Source organism: Neolamprologus multifasciatus, chromosome 11, assembly GCF_963576455.1.
Source record: "Neolamprologus multifasciatus chromosome 11, fNeoMul1.2, whole genome shotgun sequence".
Lineage (NCBI taxonomy): Eukaryota > Metazoa > Chordata > Actinopteri > Cichliformes > Cichlidae > Neolamprologus > Neolamprologus multifasciatus.
Genome location: NC_140449.1, coordinates 31432297 through 31453735, shown reverse-complemented (window position 1 = coordinate 31453735; position 21439 = coordinate 31432297). Strand labels below are relative to the sequence as shown.

Here is a 21439-nt window from a genome sequence, read left to right as displayed (position 1 = left end):
GTTTGTCTTTGTCTTTCCCATTACTGGTCTGTGTTTTTCATTTCTGTTGCATTTTTAACCCCTCAAAAACAAGACCATCATCATCTCATTGGGTTGTTATAGTAATGAATAAACTTTAATTAGTCTGACGTTTCAGCAAATCTGATTTACGTGTATGGGAAAATCAAATGAAACTGAAATTGTGTAATTAACATTTAAACCCTGACTATGCTGCAAGCAAACCTAATGTGCATGACAGTGATTCCTTTCTGTTACTGAAGAATGGATTCTTTCCAAATGAACCTCCATCAATATCAATGGTGGAAAGTTCTTAATATTTCCCATTTAATTCTATTGTGTACTTACAATTGTCAACTAAACATAAAGGAGATATATTGTGATTTTTTACTCTCTATATTACTTTATGATAATAGATTAGCTTAGATAACACACACACACCAGTTAAAAATATATACTAGTATACTAGCTAGTTTTCTGTCATACTTTTATTTTTGTTCAAATATATATTGCTGACAATAACTACTTATTTGCAATGCAGATCTTGAAGTACTTTTACTTCATCTGACTGCTTCTGCCATCACTGTTCATTTGAGTCAATCAATATCAAACCTGCACGTCTTGATGCGTGTTCAATCATCCAGACAAGTAAATCTCCAAAAGTTGATTCTGTTCATCTGAACGTAGCGTTTTCAGTGGGAGAAATGTTTTGTCACTCATCCAAGTGACTTCTTCAGTCTCAGCTGACTGCAGGTTTCCCCAATCTTATAAACAGTACATTGCATATTGACTGAAACCAGCCCAGTGAAGGATTTATACATCGGGGAAACCAAACAACCTCTGGCGAAGGGGATGGCACAACACAAAAGAGCTACCTCGTCAGGCCAGGACTCTGCAGTCTATTTACACCTACAGGCCAGTGGACACTCTTTCAATGATGAGGATGTGCACATCCTGGACACATCCTGGACAGGGAGGAACGCTGGTTTGAGAGTGGAGTCAAGGAGGACATTTATGTGAAAAGGGAAAGACCATCTCTGAATCAAGGAGGGGGCCCAAGGTTACATCTTTCGCCATCTTACAATGCTGTGATTGCAGCCATTCCCCAACTCTCTGTGAATGGTACTCATGGCCATTGATCAGTGGGTTTTGGTCAGTGGTTGTTGATCAATGGTCATGAGAATTTGCATAATTAAGATTAAGGAACTGACCTCCCAGCCCATTGTTCCTTCAGTGGGCTGGTTTCAGTCAATATGCAATTTACTGTTTATAAGATTGGGTAAACCTGCAGTCAGCTGAGACTGAAGAAGTCACTTGGATGAGTGACGAAACGTTTCTCCCACTGAAAACGTCCAGATGAACAGAATCAACTTTTGGAGATCAAACCTGCACATTTTATGCACTAAATTCACCTTCAATATGAATAGCCCTCACAGCACATCAAAAGAATGCACAATATTTATAGTAATATTAAAACATTACAGGCAGACATTTGCTGAATTAAATAATGTTTATTAATACAAACATTTTTAAAATAGTTTTAAACAGATAACAGTGAGTCAAAGTGCAAAAGAAAGCTTTTCTTCAGCTGTCAGTCATATTTTAGATCTTCTTTATAGTAAAAATGCCGATTGAGTGCATTTTATTACATTTTATTACAGTGCAAAACATTTGCACTGGATTTCTTTCAAATCCAGTCAAAAATTGTGATATGTTGAATTAAGGTCAATGTGCTGCATCTTATCAGTTCTTAGAAAGCAAACAAGGTCACTGTGGCTTGCAGCCACTAGAAAAACACATACTGTGACATGCAGTGTCTGGGCCTGAGAGTAGAAAGTGCTTCAAAAAAAGCATTTTAAACAAGTTTTAAATTTTGAACTGAGAACAGAATAACTGTCAGTCTCAAACTTAATTACATCCATATCTATCTATAGATATGTGTATATGTTCATATATATATATATACATTAATATATCTTTTGAAATTCATACAGTCACATCACATTTCTGGGAAAAAGAGACAACAATAATGCCTGAGAACAAAAGAGTAGGTGACAGCATGACTATGAGCACTGTGGTAAAATATCACCGTAATCATGTTTATGTGCAAACAAATTAATGTATGTATTTACCACTTTTATATTCTTTTTCTGTTCAATGAGAATATGTTTTGTAATGAGGGTTGGGATAAATGTTCATTAGATTTCAAGCAGTGTTGAAGTATCATGAACTCATTCTTCTCCAAATAAATTTCAAGTTTGAGTTTTTAGGGATGAGTGAAGATAACTGTTACTTTTTTTCTTGGTCATTTCTTTTCTTTCTGAGCCTAAAAGAAAAAAGGAAAAAAAGAAAAATGAAAGAAATCTTTATTTCGTTTCAAACAACTGTCCCACTAACCTTAGTTTGGAATAACAAAAGGAAAAGAGACTAACATACGGTAAAAGTTTCAGATAATGGCCCCATTATATATATAAGTAATCTCTGAACCAAATGCTCAGGCTTCAGACTGCCTTAAACACTCAGTTTGAAACAGTTTTTTTTCTACTCCTTTCTACATTTCTACTTCTGATGTAAAATAAACTGGATATCCCTAATATCCATACACAGTATCCATAATCACATACTGTGTATGCTACTTGTATGCTTGTAAGGAGTAGTATCTTACTTCTTTTATATTTGTTTGTAATTTATTTGTATATTTTTTATTTTATTTTATTTTCCTACTGATATCCAACTTTTTGCTTGAGAGGGGCAATCAATCAAAAGAAAACTTGTTCAAAGGAGGCAATGTTAAAATAGCTAGTTTCAGACGATGGCTAAACTGAGGGACTGCAACAAGGCCCAACATAAGACAAACAAAGACTGTAAATCATGCAATTCTGATGGAAATATAAAAATAAAGAGTTGAAAATCAGCATAATAGTTCATTTACATTTTGTAACCACAGAAACAAAGCAATTACTGCTATTGAAATGAAATTCATTAAAGGTTTGTGGGCGCTGAACAAGACAAGTCATGATAATAATGAATTGATCTTGAACTAGTTTTTAGAAAAGCTCAAGCGCTAGATTTTGTGAGTCTAATGTTTCAGTTAAATACATCATTTCCAGTTTACCTGCTGTTTGTTGGTTCATAGTAGCTGTTCTCATTCAGCAGTTCCTCGATGATCGCCTGAAAACATTCGAACAAAACATTGTGTCAGAGGCCGCAGACAGAAGTTCAGCATCATGATGAAGTTGAAATTAAAACACTGTTCAAAAATGAGACCCATCTGTGGGAGAGTCGACACCTGCAGTTGTAAAGTAATACAGATCCATAAAATTAAATTTTAATGAAATAATAGTTGGCACTATGCTATCAGCAAACTATTTATTCTCTGAATAAATCTGTTGTCCAACAACCAGCCTACAGTGACACTATGCCTCTGCAGGAGGACCTACACGACATTTATACAAACAATAGTTTAATAGTTTTTCAATGCAGTTTTACATAGACTTATATGCCAAATATGACTTTTATTTTTAGCTAGCAAAAATTGTTCCTATTAGAAAGATTCCTGAGTTTCTCACCACCAACCTGCATCTGGTGATATGTAACTCCATCTCTGAGATTCACATCAACTGTCAACACAAAGAAGAGACAAAGTTTTTTTGTTTTTGTCTTTTACATCAGAATTAACTTGCAATTCTACTTCTGCATAAGATGCTCTGCTTGTCTTTTACTGGAAATTTATGGTGAAGTTGGGCATTGATGGCACTACCTGTGCTGTCAGCGGTATGGATGTCTCCCGTGAAGTGGTGGATCCAAGGCCACCAATCTGAACTGATTAAACCAAATGCCATCAGCTCTGGAGACGCCTGGACGAGCTGAGAGCCAAGAAGAGGAGAGACAAACACCGTTAAGTTCTGCCTGATTTTATGAAGTGATTCTTACAAGACATTTGTAAGGTACACCAGCACAGAGCAAGACTTCCTGTAAACTGACTACTGGAACAAAGTAGACTCAACTGTATGCAATAAAAAAAGATTTTTAAGAAATATTTCATTTTGATTGTGCAGAGAGCTCCTCAGTTTCTGACTCTTGAGTTATTTTACACGGTGATTTCAGTGATTTCACAAAGCTTTTAAGGTTGGTGTTAATGCCCTTTTATGAGATATGTTTAAACGTCTCTTTTTTTTGGGGGGGGGGGGTATTTTGTTTTGTTTTATTTATCTATATACATTTTTTTTTTCCTGTAATAATATCTGAATGATCTACATGGGAGAGTATGTATAACTATATCTATGTGTTCCCTTAACACTATTCATATATGTTGTACATACACTCAAATTTTTTTTAATTTTTTTATTAATTTTCTCCTTTATTTTATTTGAACTCTCTCTTCTTGTTGGTTAAAATGTTGTTGGAAAAGCAATAAATAAATCTTTGAGAAAAAAAAAAAAACGTCTCTGAAAATAGCTTAAAAAATGTCCAGCCAAAAATGTCTCACATTATCAGATCATTAAAGAAAGAAGCTTTACAGTAGAAGTTGTGCCAAGCTAATAAAAAATGTTCTGTACTCAGGCTATGCTTTAATCTTCCTTGTAATTACAGGGAGAGATGTTTACTATTTAATATCATCTATGAATGAGAGCAGATTTATCATGAGACATTGTTTATCAGGTAACCTAGCCATTGCTGGTCTCATGTTTTTATTTTTCATTAATCATGGCAGCAGACAGATGAGCTCTGATCTCATAATGAAAATATTTTGCCATTGGTTCAGGAGCTGAACTAAAATTCATGCAGGAACATGTTTTTGATGGTAGACTTAAACATCACTCTGTTATCAAACTCCTTCCCTGTGGTTTATCATATCATGAAAGTGAAAGGACAGAGCTACAGGACCTCAGGTGTGGCTTTAAAATAGCTGACCGCAGCTTCTATGGTGGGTATATTAAATGTGTTCTGGCGGCCTAGCACACATGGAATGAAGTCATAAACTGCATCCATCGAGGAGCACGGGGTGCACTGCAGAGTGAAACAATGGCTGGCTTTGTGTGATGTTCTGATTTTGATTTTTTTTTTTTTTACATCAAGATGGTGAAACTGCAAAATGAAAGCATTCCTTCACAGAGCTGTGTTTAAGAAGCTTTTACTGCAGTAGTTACAGTAAATGTAGCCCAGACATGTTCTGTTGTATCTGTTGTAATCTTCTTGTTTGATGTTTGTCTTATGCTTCTGAGTATTTTCCTTTCTCACATCTTTCACCTGTTCTGTGTGAGTTGCCTTCATGTTTCTACATCCTTCCGTTTTTTGTTGTTTTTTTTACAGTGCTTTGGAGACATATTTCCCTCCTCTCTGAATTCATGAATTCATAAAATCAAGAAATGAATCAAGAATTATTTAAATAGAACCTGACAACAATCTCAAAAAATAGCACATCATGCCACAATCTAAATAAACTTAAGAACAGATGAGAAACACAGTTATAGACATTTATTCATCTAAAGAGGCTCACAAAGCTACTTCAAGGCTTTGGGACTCCAGTAAACCACAGTGTAAACTATTCTCCCCAAATGGAGAAAAATGGTGAACCTTCCCGGCCAGCCTACAAAAATGACTCCAACGGTGTATCGATATCTCTTTCAGGAAGTCACAGAAGAATCCAGAACAACATCTAAAGAGATGCAGGCCTCATTTACCTCAGTGAAGGTCGGAGTTCACGATTCAACAATAAAAAACAGACTAGACAAAAATGACATCCACGGAGAGTCCAAGGAGTAAAACCACAGTCACTAGAAATAACTCAAAGGCTTGTCTAACATTTTTTGAAAAATCATATTAATGATTTTGGGGAAATTTTTGTTTAACCAAGAAGTCTAACTTCTTGGAAGGTTTGATTCCCGTTAAATCTGGTGTAAAACGAACAGCATTTCATTTAAAGACCAATATACCAGCATCAGAATTATGATGCTTAAATGCTCTCCAACGCGTTTTAATTAAAACAATTCTACCAAGAAGATTCCTCCACGGCGATGTGAAAGACTCACAGTCAGTTATACCAAACTCTTGACTGCAGTTTTTGTTGCCAAGGGTGGCACAAGCAGTTATTAGGCTTAAGGGCCATTTCACTTTCACACAGGGCCAGGTGGGTTTGGATAACTTTTGTTCCCTTAATAAATGGAATCATCATTTATATTTACTCAGGCTGTCTTTGTCTACTATTAAAATTTGTTTTATGAGTTAAAGCAGGCAGCATGGTGGCGTGGTGGTTAGCATTGTTGCCGCACAGCAAGAAGGTAATGAGTTCAATGCCCCTCAGTGTGTGTGAGTGGTTGTCTGTCTCAGTGTGTTAGCCCTGTGACAGACTGGTGACCTTTTCCAGGGTGTACCCTGCCTCTTGCCCTATGACAGCTGGGATAGGCTCCATCAACCCTGAAAAGGATGAGTGGATGGATGGAGTTAAATCGTGTAATATGTGTTACACAAGTGTGACAAATACACACACACAATCAAAGAAACCAGGAAGGGAGCAAAAATAATTTCTTTTTTTTTTCTTTTCTCTACTGAGTTCAAATCAAGCTTATCCCTCTCCCTGGTTTGTGTGCAGGCTCAGCTCCTGGAAGATGACCTTCAGGAAGGTGATGCACCAAAAACCTCCAAGTGATTTCTGGAGTTTCTGGCAGATTTCTTCATTTACCTGTAGATTTTCATGTTTGTCATATTTGCCTGTAGTTTTTCATACTCACTAATGACTACCCGAGTAGCTGTACCACTGGGGAAGGGATTGCCTTGGAACCTCACCCTACATGTTTCAAAAGGTGAAACATTTCCTTTGAAGGTGAATGTTCTCAACTTCTGTTTTGCATCATACAGACAACTCTCTCATACAGACAACTCTCTCACTTCCATTCAATTAGCAATAGGCGACTGACCAAAGCAATCACAAAGGTTTTTGCCAACCAGTTGGGGAATACAGATTTTTCCCTAGCGACATGTGGTTGCCAGAGGGTTATTGACTGGTCTCTAGGCCTGCGAAACTAGGGCTTTATTCATTTGATCTAACATTGTCACCAAGATCACACCACATGTTCAAAATGACAGCAAAGTTAGCATCACATGTTTTGTGGTCACATGTCTGGAAAACAGATTCACAGTTATGAAAACAAGATATCTGCTACAAAGCCATTATTGTGCCACATTATGTTTCACAATGACTCATTGTTTTGCTATGTGTTATTAATGCAGCATGCCCCTCTCCCTCATAGGGCTGCGTTTTGCCTTTTCCCTAAAAACTCAGGCTGTGCATCAGGCTGTGGTTTGCTTACGATGCTTCGCTTTATTTTGAAATAGCTTTCAATCTGAAACCTGCAGTTTTTCTTTAGTCCAATAAATATCTGATGTTTCCAAAGTTAGTGAATTGTGCTTATTCACATTCTGATCACAGAAATGTCAAAATGATCATGATTATGACTGCTGAGACAACTGAGCAGTCCTACATTATGAAGGAAAATTACAAAGTACAATCACTGAATATAAATTCTGTCTGACCATATTTTCCAAGTTCCCTGCATTTTAACTTCAAGAGCAGTTCTGAATTGTGAGTTGACAGTTCAAACCTTGCTGAGCTCCACTTTCAGGTTGTACGGATCGCTGCCAAATTGGAAGAGAGACTTTTTAAATCTTTCAACAAGGCGCCGTTTAATGTGGTGGTGTGGAGCTGGTGGAAGCTGAAAATTAAATAAATGCAGGTTATTACCAACAAATACAAATCTAACCACTGCTGACAAAATATTCCTCATGGGTTGATCTCAGCTGGACCAAAAAGTCCAACTGATAGAGTGTTTCTGTGACTGCATCTATCATTTTTGACTCATGAGATTCAGCAAACATTTCTTTAAGCCTTTACTTGAGTGATGAAGATGATTTTGTGCAGCTGCACCAGAAGCCTCTGAATTGGATCATCAATCTGGCGAAGCTTCTTCTGGGAGACGCAGATTCCTGCTGACACTGAGGTTAGAGCAAAACCAACAAACTGACTGATGAGTGCTAAAGAAAGCCAAGTAGGCTCATTTTAAAAGGTTTCTGTAGTCTGAGAGGCCGAGCAGTGCCATAAAGTCAAAAAATTACCCGGTCTTGGTTTCACCTTTGCAGCTGCAAAATCCCCACTGGGAAAAAGAGCAAATCACAAAAGTGATTCAGTTTGCTTGTGTTTACCAACAAACATTTACACGTTCTTCAAGTTCAAAGGATGAGCTCAAGACTGCTACCAGCCCAGAGCTTACATAAATCATACAGCTGGAAATGTGTTCAATGTGTTAAACCTACCTGACTAAAATATGATCAGGGGTAGCACAGGCAGCTGACTTTGAGCCTTTGATTAAAGCTAAATAGTAAAACAAATGGGGTTTGGGGTATAATTAGTGAGCAAAATCCACGACAACCAACAGAAAAATCTAAAGCAGTGAGAAGAAATGAGAAAAAAAATGTTTATAAATTAAAAATAAACAACAATAAACAACTAACAGTAGTGAGGCATCATCTGGTAAAGTAAACATGCCTGTGAATATTTGGATGTATGACAACCAGAGAAAAACACAAAAAAAGTCTCTTAGGAGTAAGTAATAAAAATGTGATCATGTTTATCATTATCATTATCACAGCTTCGACACCACTAACCGTAGTGTTTTTCTGTAGAGGTGGTGGTAGTGTCTGTGCCTTGGGATGTTTCAATATCTTCATCAGGGCCGTCATCTAAGCACACACGCACAACATGTTAGCATTGTGTCTTCATACCTTTCACAGTCTGAGCAGTATAAAAATACCCAGATACCCTGAGCGAGTCTCTGCTCTCTGCTGTGGTTTGAGCTGCAGGCTGTAGAGGAGCATGAAGGTGCATATTCAGTCTCCATCGTGGGTGTTTCCTGTAAAATATGAAGCACCATTTTAAATCTCTGCAGGCTAATAATATATTTATTTATAAGCGCTACAGCACAGTACAGACGTTCATGAGTCTGTATTTAACATTTATAAAGTGAAGAGTCTTTTTCTGATTTCCAAAGATCTGAATTCACCTGTGACATGTTTGAGTAAGAGCAGGTCACCCTAATTTTATCTCTTTCTAGGAAAAACTTCTGTGCTCGTTTCCTGTCTCGCTCTGCTTTTCTTTCCAGTGAATTCTGGGAAGTGTAGAGTCCATCCATCAGCTTCATCATGAGGTCAGAGATCCTGGAACTCACAGCTATAATGTCCGGTCTCAGATCTGGATCTGGATTTAAACACCTGACAGGACATCACATCACAAAGTAAAGTGCTGAATAAATGTATTAAATAATTGATTGTTCTGTTATTTCTTATTTTATTTCTTATTTTCTTTATTTATTCTAGTAGAAACAATAGAGGAACCAGAAAGCCAAAAATTGAGATGCTGTGTAAAATCTAAATAAAAAGAAAATCCTCAAACACGGATTCCAGAAGCCAATGACTGAATCAATGAAGCCAGATTGATTGATTGATCGTATACAGTCTATGCTCACCATTTGATCATGTCGATGACTCTCTCTGAAAAAGTACCTTCTTCAATTGGCTCGTAATCGGCCTCCACAATCTGCCAGCAGAGAATTAGAGTGATCAGTGACTGACAGTAGAAAGTAAATATATGAAGTTAGGCATAAAATGTGAGTCTTGTGTGTCTCCATGCTACCTTGCTGGCCAGTGACAGCATGTTACTGCTGTAGAATGGAGGCTGTAAAGTGGCCATCTGGTAGAGGATGCAACCTAAAGCCCAGATGTCAGCTTTCTCTCCATACGGCTCGTTTTTCACTATCTCTGGACTAAAAACACATCACCACACTGAAAATCTTGAGTTATGAGGACCATTCATGCAATAAATCTCTGAATGAAGCCACAAAATCTGACGTTGATCACAGAAGATTAGAATTTGACAAGGAAAACGAAAGTGTATGTGAATCGGACAGCATTATAGGAATATAATCACACAGCAATGGATTCTAAACTCTAAAACTCAAATTTAGGCCTCGACTTTTTACCTGAAGCCAAATTGAGGCTTATTTCTAATGACAACCATCGTATTTAAAACCTCTAATTCCCACAGTTGTTTATGTGAGCAGATTTTTGTTCCCTCAGCTCGATTAACACAAAACAAGTGTACACAGCCAGGAATAACATAATAACTTTCCAGCTGTGTCTTTAATAGGCTGTAATAAAAGACAAAAACAGCTGAACGTTTGGCCTTAACTTCCTCACCAGGAGTAAAGGATGGTGCCAACCACTGATGTGAGCTTGCTGTTCTCCTCCTTCTGCTTAGCGAGGCCAAAGTCAGCTTCAGGTAGAGGAAAGACAAGAGTTAAACGTTTCATATGACGAGATGTTCTGTGGGGAAACCTAGCTGCACACTCACTGATGGTGACTTTATCTTTCTCCCCTAGCATGATGTTGTTTGGCGTCAGGTCACGATGGACTATCCTCTTCTCCTTATGCAGGTACCTCAATGCCAGAGACATCTGAAGGAACATGGAGAAATTATGTTCATTTCAATGCTAGAAGTGCTGAGTAAGAGTTGTGGCTCATCCATCTGTGTCTCATTTGCCGGGTGAAAATTATTGCCATTCATTTTGGCTATTGTCAAAAACAATCAAAAACCAGTTTGGCAGCCAGGGTTTCTGTTCCTTTGAGTTTTGAATGAATATGTGAGTTTGGGTTTTTGCTTTGGTGTTTAAAGTTGTTTTTATTTTACGCTCTAGTATTTTGTTGTACCTAGGCTCTAGTTGCTGTTTCTTGCATGTTAGTCCCCTTGAGTGTTTATTTTCATCCTTCTGTGTTCCCTAGGAGTTAGTTCATCTATGTTGAGATTTTCAGTAATGGTCCATTATTCACTTCCTGTTTAATCCAATGTCCTCTTCTGTCTTTTTTTAATTCATCCCTTGTGACTGTGTTGATTGTGTATGGCTGAGTCTAATTTTCATTAGCTCTCAGTTTCGAGGTTTCAGTTTAATTGTGTTTTCTATTAAGTTTGTTCTTAACCAGAAAAAGGTAATGGTAAATGGCAAATGGCCTGTGTATAGCGCTTTACCCTGTGGACCCTGTGGGAAGTGTCAAATTAGTCAGGCGGTAGACAATCAGACTTCATGCAGTACAAGCAGTTTACAAAGCACTTACTAGCATTTGTTACCTGTATGAATATATTCCAAAGTCTGTCTTCGGTGAACTGCTGCTGTTTTTCCTTCAGAGAGTTAAAATGTTCAGCCAGTGGTACTCCCTCAATCAGTTCCATCACAATGTACAGCTTGTCACCTAAAATGGACATTACGATAAGTGTGTTTGGCCTTTTGCTGTTTTTTTCTTCTTTAAAGGGGACTTATTATATGTTCTTCCTTAATTTCCTTCAGATTCTTGCCATTATACCTGTGGATGTTCATGTTAAACATGACTACAGTTACAGATAATAAACCCAGTAAGTAAATAATCCCTGTGAGTTTTTGGCTCACAGGGATTACAGGGATTATGAATCAGGAAAATATCTGAGAATAACAATATAGACCTCAAGACAATCAAATAGACTCCCTGTAATTTTCAGTTTCAGAGTTCATTATGCTCACCTGCCAGAAAAGTCCTGTAATATTTAACAATGTTCGGGTGTGTCATCTAGAGATAAAAAAGCAACACGTTAACTTCCAACATGTAATCATACTGTCCAAATACAGTTCACTTGTGATTTGTATTGAGCCAAGTGCCTGTTCTTTGATGATTGTGAGCTCTGAGATGATTTTCTCCACATTACTGTCTCTGGACTTCTTGTCTTTGCCAAATGCAGGGTTGTGTAGATTCACCTCTTTCAACGCTAGGATGTTCTGGCCGCTCTGTTTTTGGACCTGACATCAAACCAATAAATTTGAAGTAAATTTAAAAAGAAAAGATGCAAAACATCACAACTAACTCCAAATTTGGTCACTTTTGATTATGTTTCCTGTTACTGATGTTTACCTTAAAGACACTTCCAAAGGCCCCGGTGCCCAGATGGTCCAATACAGAGTAGCCACTGATCACTCTGAGAGGAGGTCGGTTCTGGTCCACTGTCTCAATGCCTCCTCTCAGATTGTCCAGTTCCTCTTTCTACATTGAAAACACAAAAACTTTGTTTGTTTGTCAGTTTACCTCATTTATTTTACCCCACAGCAGTCAGTGTTTTTCCTTTTTTTCACCCAACCCCAAAACAGCTGAATAAACAAATAAACTCATTTAGAAGCTATTTCTTACAATGTAGAGTGAAACTTTGGTTTGCAGGCCCTCATAGGCAGCGAGGTCCCGCACATAATGTCCAACATCAATAAACAGCTCAAAGAGGTCTGTGGGAAAGAGTCTGTAATGGATAAAAGATCACAAAACAGCAGTGGAAAGCAATAATGAGACTTCTTTCCCTGGCAGTGTTCCAACAGTAGCTCATTTTAAAACAATTCATCCACTTCATGAACTTAATGTTAGACAGTTTCTGTTATATTTTAAAACTTTTTAATGCCGTTTCATCACCTCTTAAACAGATGTCTATTTCTTTCCACACTAAAGAGAAATCGGAGCGCCCGGAATGCATAGCACTGCCAATACACAAACAGATATGTTATTTCCTGTAATTAGAACATTTAGATTATTATGCAATTTGTTACATATAATAGCATATACCTGTAAAGAAGTGATTGTTTGTCCAGAGTCACATGGTATAATCAACTTTGCAATTATATAGATGCCATTTTCCTAAGAAAAGAAGGTCAAATGTAACTAATGCAAAAACATATACATGTGTTTTTATTTTTATTTGTTATAGCTCATGCTTTTACATATTTCTCTCTGTTAATAGGATCAAGAGTAAACGCACTCTCGTTTGATTAATATGTGCTCTTCCACTAAGAACCCTTCTTTACCTGAACAATGTGGTGAGCAGATGTGTCATCTAGACTCATCTCAGTCAGAGCCGTACAGCAGGCTGAAAGAGGGATTAAAGGGATAGAATTTAATTTAAGAACTCATATACACAATCACAGAGTCCTAAATAGTCTGGATTACGGCTGTAAATATTTATATGACTCTCTAAAAAACCAAAAGGCCAGAAGGAAACACTGTGTTTGAAATGTAAATCTTAAGCTTTCCCTATTGATACTTCTCGGGGCATGCATGTTTGGAGTGAGCAAGAACGAGTTCTGCTTTATGTTAGAGTCATCAGACGTTTGAAAACAGGAAATTTACAACCACTTCCTGTGCAATTACAGACGGGGTTAGTCAACTCTCTGCAGTCGTCATTGTCTCATGTCAGGAAAAAACTGTTTACATTCTCAGTTACTGATAAGACTGGGGTAGCATTTTCTTTTTGTGCAGTAGGGACAAGAAAATGCTTTATCATAAACTCTCTGAGACAGAGGTGGAGTAAATGTCCGTTTCTGTCCCTACGCAGACCTAGGGACAGGGATCATTGGAACGTATCGTAACTATATGTAAATTCCTAACCATCACAAAGGTACAAATATGTTCCCAAACAGTAAAAGTTTCATATTTCCACCATTTCCTCCAGGTTTTAAGATGTATTTTTAGTAGATAACCTGTGTTTTTACCTTCTTTCTTGGGTTGAACTTTCCCACAGGCTTTGTTCTCCATGTGACTGATTTTATAATAGAGGTCTTTCACTTATAAAACCTGTTTTTCTCTAGTTTCCACTAATGAGTACTTTATAAGTTTATAAATTAATATCATTAAAAATATATAATACTAATAGTCCCTGGAGAGTACCCACACAGAAAAGCTGGTGGATACGTTGGTGGATTCAAACCCCGGACTTCCTTACTGTGGTACTAACCACAGCTCCACCATGCCACTGAGCGTCACAAGAGACCCAGAAATAAATTGTGTGATATGCAGCGTATACCCTGACCTGACTGGAGCGCGATCGTGTTGTCCACCACCTCCTGAGGGCTGAGCTCCTCCCTCATGTGCTCTCTCTGGATGCGACCGGCTGCGTTGGCACTGGAGAGCGCCTCAATGGACGAGCGGTCAGTGATGTACTGCCTGTCACTGTGTGAATGATTTTGTGCCTTATTTTTTGGCACTGTAACTGTTTTAAGCCTGAGAACAAAGCTGTTTAATGCTGTTCAGTCAGCTAAAGTTACAACCTCCATCATTAGCTATAAAATATTGGATGGGATTATGTTGCAGACAAACGGAAAGCATTTTTTTTCTAACCAGCAAAGATGTGAAAGGATAGAAAAAGGATAGAAAAATATATGAGGTAATAAAGACAAGGATCACACTGAAAACTAGTGAAAACAACTTACAGACTATAAATGTTCAAACTGAGAGCTAACTATTGTAATCTAAACTTTAAATACATTGTACTCGCTCATTTTCACGAACCTGTGGAGCAGCCGGAGGAGCTGCTGCACGCCACCCCAGCTTCTGATCTCCACCCTGATGTCGGGGTCCTCGCAGAGCTGGACCAGCACCCAGGTGACACTCCATAGCAGTTTCAGGTGCTTGCCATGCAACAGGCTCAGCAGTACCGGCAGACCGTCCAGCTCCCTCACCTGAGCCCTCACGAGCTGAACCGGGCAGAGCAGCCTCAACAGCTCCGCACTCATTCTGGACGAAGTTTAACCCCAATATTATTTATGTTAAGTGAATATAACTTGATACTTGCGGAGATAATATACACATTATTATTCTTTACAGCTCTGTTTTATGTGTCTGTCTATGTTTCCGTCCAGATTTTATGACTGTATATCAGCACTAACGGGTGAAAAAACCTTTTCCATAAATTAGAATAACAACTTAGTAGTGCTTTCTTACCTCTTTGACAGGAGGTCGTATTCCTGAAGTATTACAAGGAGGCTCTCCACTATCAGTAGCTTCCCAATCTCCTCTTTAAATTCTATGCTACAGAGAAGAAAATCTTGTAACAGATGAAAGCGTCCTTGTATGTATAGTCTTCGGTGCAACATTTACTTACCTCTCAGCCAAAGTGGTGAGTGCTAGCAGGGCTCCCAGTAGCACACTGCTATCAGTTGTGGAGAGGAGTTTTGCCATAGTCTACCACAGTCAGAGTTGGTATTCATTTACAAAAGGAAATAGAAATGAAGAGATGGCAAAGTGTCATCAATCCTCATTAGTACTTTCCCAAATGACAAAGCATTGGGCAAAAAAAAATTAAGAAAAACCACACTGGTCAATCTATGCTTCTTCCCTCACCTACAGCCCTGATCTGTGGGTAGTGACTAAAAAAATTGGATCACAGATACAAGCAATAGGAATTAGCTTCCGGTGAAGGATGTCTGGACTCAAGAGATATATTTAAGAGCTCAGCCATTCAGGAGGGACTCAGAATGCAGCCTCTACTCCTCCACATTGAAAGGAACCAGTTGAGGTGGTTCATGTATCTGACCAGGTTGCCTACTGGACACCTCTTAGGTCAGGTCTTTTCTGCATGTCTAACTGGGAGGAAACTCTGGGGTACACCCAGGATATACTGGAGAGATCGTGATGCTTGGCGGGCTAGGGAATGCAGAAGAGACTACTGCACCCCATGACCCAGACTCAGATAAGGGGCAGAAAAACACTGGATGGATGGAAATACAAAACCTTACTCTTTAGGTATTTGAATAATGGCCAGGACAAAGCCCTGGAATGCAAAGTTTAAGTAGGAAAAAGGAAATATTAAAGGAAGCAGAATTTTTGCTCCAGTATAGTTCTTAATGGAATAACCAGTTTTAAACCAAAACTGTGATGTGAAGGTGTTCTCTGAAAGACTGAAGAATGAATTTTATCTGAATAGAAAAAGCTTCTTTGAGTTTTCTAAAAGTTTGCTTTGCAAAACAAACACGATGGGGAAATTCTACTATTAACTGTGAGAACATTACTCTAAGCCAGGGTCTTATGAACAGATGAATGTTATGATGGACAATGTTTTTTAAATAATGTTATCAAATGTAAAGGAAAAAGAAAGTAGTAACAGTAAAATTAATAGTAAAATAACTATATATATATATATATATATATATATATATATATATATATATATATATATTAAACTATATATAATAATTGTGAAATTATTGTCAGCAGGAAAAACTGAACTCATTATTGTCACTGTTAGCGTATTTTTCCATGGTTTAAACACAAATCATTTCCTGTTATGTTACAGAGTAAAACTCATCTAGAAGCACCTATTAGCTTGAAATGCCTCAAGGCACTCACTTTAACATCACTTTCAAACCATTATCCAAATTAACTGTAATTACAATGATCTCTGGGGTATAAAGACTGTGTTCATAGAAAATGCTAGTCTATTTTTTTTAAATGTGTAAAAAATGAATTGATTTCCCTCTAAATAACATTTTAAAAAGATTTTAAACTTTTGCCACCACTGCCTGCAGATTTCCATCCAGAATTCTTTGAGTGTCTTATGCTGACTCTCTCTGGTTTAACCCAGACATGCCAAAACAGTGACAACAAACAGCACAGTCACAGATAACCTCGTCACAACTTATCACTTACCCTGTGAGCGCCACTCTCGATGACCCAGACTCTTTGATCCTGAGTGGCAGATAATTTCTGAAAGATGTCTGGAATACAGTCAGTTAATCCGCCATTGATAAGGACAATACAACTTATATTATCAGTGTTTCTCTGTGAGTCTGCCTTCAGATTACTCACAGGTCATTGTGACCAGCTTCTGCGTGGCAAACGCCTGCTCCCCACACGACATATACAGAGCAGTGACAGACTCCATATACTGAGAGACAAAGGAGAGAAGGGTTCAGGGTGGCATCATATCACTGTGGGCAAAAGAAACATTGTTTTTTTTTTCTTCTTTTTTTACATTAGGCATTTACCCTGGCAAGTAAACTGATGCCTTGGAGCTCATGGAGGATTTTCTAAATCAAACCAAACAAAATCAGCATTTGTTGTTTTTATTTTGCAGAAATGTTTTTTCATTAAATTAAAAGCATAAAAAATTTAAGTTTGTAGTTTTGTTTTTTAAACTTGGACCTGATAGTGGGGATCTCTGATCAATAATCGCAGGCAGATGAGAACTCTAAGGACTGACTCAGGAGGTGCATGCTCAATCCATTCACTGTTGAAAGAGTAAATATTATCACAGACGTTATCCGCATCTATTACAGCAGAAGAAATGTATAAGTACGTCAAACATATTTCACCTGCACAGTCGGTTCTTGATCAAAGACACAAGGATGTTAGAGAACAGTTCATGCAACGGGTGGCTGCTGAAGCATCTTTGGTCTCTGTATGTTATGCTGGTAAATGACAGGAAAATCATGTACAATTAACTTTAAAGAACTACATATTTCATTTAATCCCTTAAAGAAATATTTCACTGTATCATTATGTACAGACACCAACATCACAAAAGTTTGAAAGCATTTTAGTCGCATTTAGGATTAGAATTTAACCTCAATACAGTTTTTGTTTTCCCTGAAGTATAGAGAGGACTTAAAGTTGTCCAGAAACATTTCCTCTTTGAAAAGATCTGAATGTGGATATTACTTTTCTTAATTTAGCAAGCCACCCTTACATTTCCTTGCTCATTTAATATGTAAACTTAAGCTAACTGAAGACCTTTCCCTTTAGGTTCTTGAATCTAAAAACAAATTTGAAGGTACTTAATTTATATTTCTCAAAGTGTGGTGCTTCAAAAAGGAAAGGTTGTTAGATAGTTGGATAGCAACACTATTTAAACTGAATGCAATACTACAGGAAGGGTAGTGCAATTATTTAGCTGGAACTTGCCTGGAGAAATCAATATCCAGTCAAGTTCCAAGTCAAGTTTATTACCCAATGAACCAGACTTAACATAAACAAGAAATCACGTAGAAAAAGCAGAAAGAGACAATATACATTGCTCAAAAATTAAAGGAACATTTGAAAACATATCAGATATCAATGGAAAAAATTTAATGCTGGCTATCTATACAGGTAGGGACTGGGTCCTATGTTTGGAATGAAAGGATGCAATCGTTTTTAATGGGAATTAAAATTATTAACCTCCAGAAGGCTGAATTCAAAGATACTCTGAAAATTAAAGTGGAAAAAAATAATAGGGCCAATTAGTCTATTTTGACAAAATTTCATTGTAGGACTTAAAATGGTGCTTAGTAGCACCCACATGTCTGTATGCATGAACAAGAACACTGGAGCGCGCTTCTAATGAGATGATGAATTGTGTCCTTGAGGATCTCCTCCTACATCTATACCAGTCTGTCACCGAGCTCTTGGACAGTCTGAGGAACAACCTGGTGGTGTTGGATGAACATAATATCCCAAAGATGTTCCTTTGGATTTAGATCAGCCAAGTGTCAATGGTATTCCTTTATCTGCCATTACCCACTGCACCAGTGAAGGGTCTGAAAATGAGTCCAAGGGTTTCATCCTAATACCTAATGGTAGTCAGAGTGATGTTGCCTAGGTTGTAGAGGTCTGTGTGTCCCGTGTCAAGAATTGGCAGTTTGTCTTGTAGTCGGAAGGTTGCCGGTTCGAGCCCCGGCTTGGACAGTCTCGGTCGTTGTGTCATTGGGCAAGACACTTCACCTACCACCTACTGGTATTGGCCAGAGGGGCCGATGGCGCGATATGGCAGCCTCGCTTCTGTCAGTCTGCCCCAGGGCAGCTGTGGCTACAACTGTAGCTTGCTTCCACCAGTATGTGAATGAATAGTGGAATTGTGAAGCGCTTTGAGGGTCTCAAAAGCGCTATATAAATGCAACCCATTAATATTACATAGATATGCCTCCCTGGACGATCACTGACCCACCACCAAACAGGTCATGCTGAACGATGTTACAGGCAACATAATTTGCTCCACAACCTTTTCCTGTTTGTCAAATGTGCTCAGGGTGAACCTGCTGTGATCTGTAGTACACCAGTCATGCACCTGCCAATTCTGGTATTCTATGGCAAATACCAGTTGGGCTCCACATTGCTGGGAGTGAACACAGGGTCCACTAAAGGACATTGGGCCGTCAGGCCACCCACATTAAATCTGTTTCTGATTCTTTGGTCAGAGACTTTTACATCAGTTGCCTGCTGAAAGTCATTTTGTAGCTCTGGCAGTGTTCATCTTGTTTCTCCTTGCACAAATGAGCAGACAGCAGTCCTGCTGATGGGCTAAGGATAAGTGACCTTCTCTGGCCCTGTCCAGCTCTTCGAAAGTAACTGCCTGTCTCCTGGAATCTCCATGCACATGAGATTGTACTGGTGGACAAAGCACACCTTCTGGCAATGGCATGTAGTGGGGATCTCTGATCAATAATCCTGAAGGAGTTGGAACACCTGTGCAGCCTCTGTAGGGTCCAGGTATCACCTTATGCTACCAGTAGTGACACTAGCCAAATGCAAACGAGTGAAAAAAACAGCAAGAAAAGATGAGGAGGGAAAAAATGCCAGCGGGATCCACCTGTGAAACCGTTCCTATTTTGGGATTGTTTCATTGTTACTCCTCTAGGACACCGGTTGTTAATTTCATCAACAAAGCAGTACCAAAGCAGGTGAAACTGATAAACAACTCCCTCTGCCATTTTAACTGACCAGATCAGATCAGATCAATATCCCAGAAGTTTAGCTGACTAAATGCTATACTTTGATCATTTTTTGAGCAGTGCAGATCACTGTCTTACAGAAAAACAGTTCTACCAGTATAATCACAGCTGAGATTAGTAGCACATGTTACTGAATCTTAGACAAAGTCAACCTACGATTCTTTCATTTTCAGAGTCAACATAATAAAGGTCAACTGGGCCTCTAATGTATTAATTTTATAAATCTTACTTGTATTAGTATTAGAAAAGACTTGGACTCATAACTGTGTGCTTTGAGATTTTAGTTAATATTATTTCAGAGATTATGCGGCCCTTAGGAAATGTAACCTGAATTTGTCCAGTTCTGAGGCCTCATTGCTGATGTCACTCTCAGGCCTGTGTCTACTTGTGTTTTTTTGAGGAGGGATGGATCTGCTGGTTCCACTGCTGCATCCTTTACTGTGACTCAACACTGCCACCTGCAAACACAAGGAGTCTCACACCACAATAATACACACAGATAGGTAGCAATGTGAGCTGGTTTGTGGGGTCTGTTATTAAAATGTCTAGACATTCAGCCTTGGTGTGGTGTCGTGTGTTGTTGTTGCTGTCCACCTCTTGTCTGGGACTGTTTTTGGCAAGCAGGGACTGGAGCCTCCTTAGATCACGAAATGCCCTATAAAACATGCTTATCAGGTGATTTGTGTTTTTCATATCACGGAGATTAATTCTGAACTGGGTCAAGAACAATTAAATAACTGCAAGGAGAAGATAACCAAGCATACTTGCTGTGTGTTCCTATGGATTTCGGGGTCAGTTTTTCTTCTTGTTTAAATTTTTTAACAGACATTTTCAGCGTTCCCCTCTGCTTCCATTAGGAACCTGCGAAGCATTTTGGCACATATTCACATTTAGTCAGACATAAGAAACTCAGTGGCAACAGTGCTACCTCACACTGGCCAAAAACGACAGGTCCGCTGATAGAAGGCGAACAAAAAAAGTCGCGTTTATAGTCGCTTACCTTTCCCCCAACAGCAGAAAGCTGATTTGGCCTATTGAAATTTGGCTTCATTAAATATCCTCAGTTAGTTTTATTCGAGCAACAGCAACTATACGAGCAAATAGTATTAGTCTATGTTGCTATGGTTACAACCGACGCGCATCCAGTTCACTCGCCGTATTTTGTGCTACGCTGTCGGAATACTTGGCACGCGTATATATATATATATATATATATATATATATATATATATATATATATATATATATATATATATATATATATATATATATATATATATATATATAAATAATTTATATTTTAAAGGAAATTTAAATAACTTAAAATCTATCTCATTACTTCTCAAGACAGTCCAGAACAAACGAATAAATGAATACATATTATAAGACCCAGAATTTCCTTATGTTTCCCAGCAATGAGAATTCCGTCATATAAGCTAAACATTAAGTTAAACAGCCTATAATTAAAAACATGAATAATGGTAATAATTATACAGGTCAATATAAAAATGCAGTAAGACAAAAATTAAATGTAAATCTTTCAAACATTACTGTTTGAAAGAGTTCAAACAGTTTCAAACATTACTGTTTGAAAGACTTACTTTTAAATAAAAAGTGGACTTTGCATGTTTCTCTCCAGGTACTCCTCCAATAGTATAAAAACATACATGGAGTTTAAAATACTGGTGACTCTAAACTGGTCTTAGGTGTGAATGTGAGCATGAATGGTTCTCTGTTTTTCTGTGTAAACCCTGTGACACCCTGGAAACCTGTCCAGAGTGTACCCTGTGACAGCCATAACAAAGTGAAATATTTCAAACTCAACAGCAAACCTTGACACACACACAGTG

At 38.1% G+C, this 21439-nt stretch overlaps 2 protein-coding genes across 5 annotated transcripts in view; one reads left to right on the top strand and one right to left on the bottom strand.

Moving 5' to 3' along the window:
* septin7b (septin 7b) overlaps positions 1–21439 on the top strand; it is a 68826-nt gene that overhangs the window by 21730 nt on the left and 25657 nt on the right. The window lies entirely within an intron of this gene.
* nek10 (NIMA-related kinase 10) lies at positions 1679–20746 on the bottom strand. Of its 2 annotated transcripts, XM_085178460.1 has the most exons (36): positions 20590–20746; positions 20354–20450; positions 20184–20244; positions 19917–20047; positions 17196–17291; positions 17026–17110; positions 16869–16910; positions 16690–16768; positions 16531–16598; positions 14987–15066; positions 14827–14913; positions 14395–14619; positions 13916–14055; positions 12915–12976; positions 12676–12747; positions 12526–12590; positions 12256–12358; positions 11983–12111; positions 11733–11870; positions 11598–11643; positions 11171–11292; positions 10400–10502; positions 10246–10321; positions 9683–9812; positions 9516–9586; positions 9054–9261; positions 8813–8903; positions 8659–8733; positions 8308–8365; positions 8110–8147; positions 7889–7989; positions 7599–7709; positions 3758–3863; positions 3574–3617; positions 3113–3168; positions 1679–2323 (listed from the first exon to the last, which is right to left on the bottom strand). In XM_085178460.1, the coding sequence occupies exons 2-36, from the start codon at positions 20416–20418 to the stop codon at positions 2287–2289; spliced, it is 3201 nt and encodes a 1066-aa protein (XP_085034586.1). In that variant the 5' UTR covers positions 20419–20450; positions 20590–20746; the 3' UTR covers positions 1679–2286. The 2 variants fall into 2 exon arrangements, with proteins under 2 accessions (XP_085034586.1, XP_085034587.1); XM_085178461.1 differs by lacking the exons at positions 16869–16910; positions 17026–17110; positions 17196–17291; ... (2 more) ...; positions 20354–20450; positions 20590–20746 and having other exon boundaries at positions 16531–16587; positions 16690–16745.

What these genes read in the sequence shown, in the direction of transcription:
- nek10 (XM_085178460.1), bottom strand. Translation starts at nt 20,418, where the DNA reads ATGTCTGTTAAAAAATTTAAACAAGAAGAAAAACTGACCCCGAAATCC. An exon ending in GAAGCTGGTCACAATGACCT is followed by an intron (nt 16,599 to 16,689) that starts GTGAGTAATCTG and finishes ACTGTATTCCAG; the next exon opens with ACATCTTTCAGAAATTATCT. An exon ending in CCTGATCATATTTTAGTCAG is followed by an intron (nt 8,148 to 8,307) that starts GTAGGTTTAACA and finishes TCTTTTTCCCAG; the next exon opens with TGGGGATTTTGCAGCTGCAA.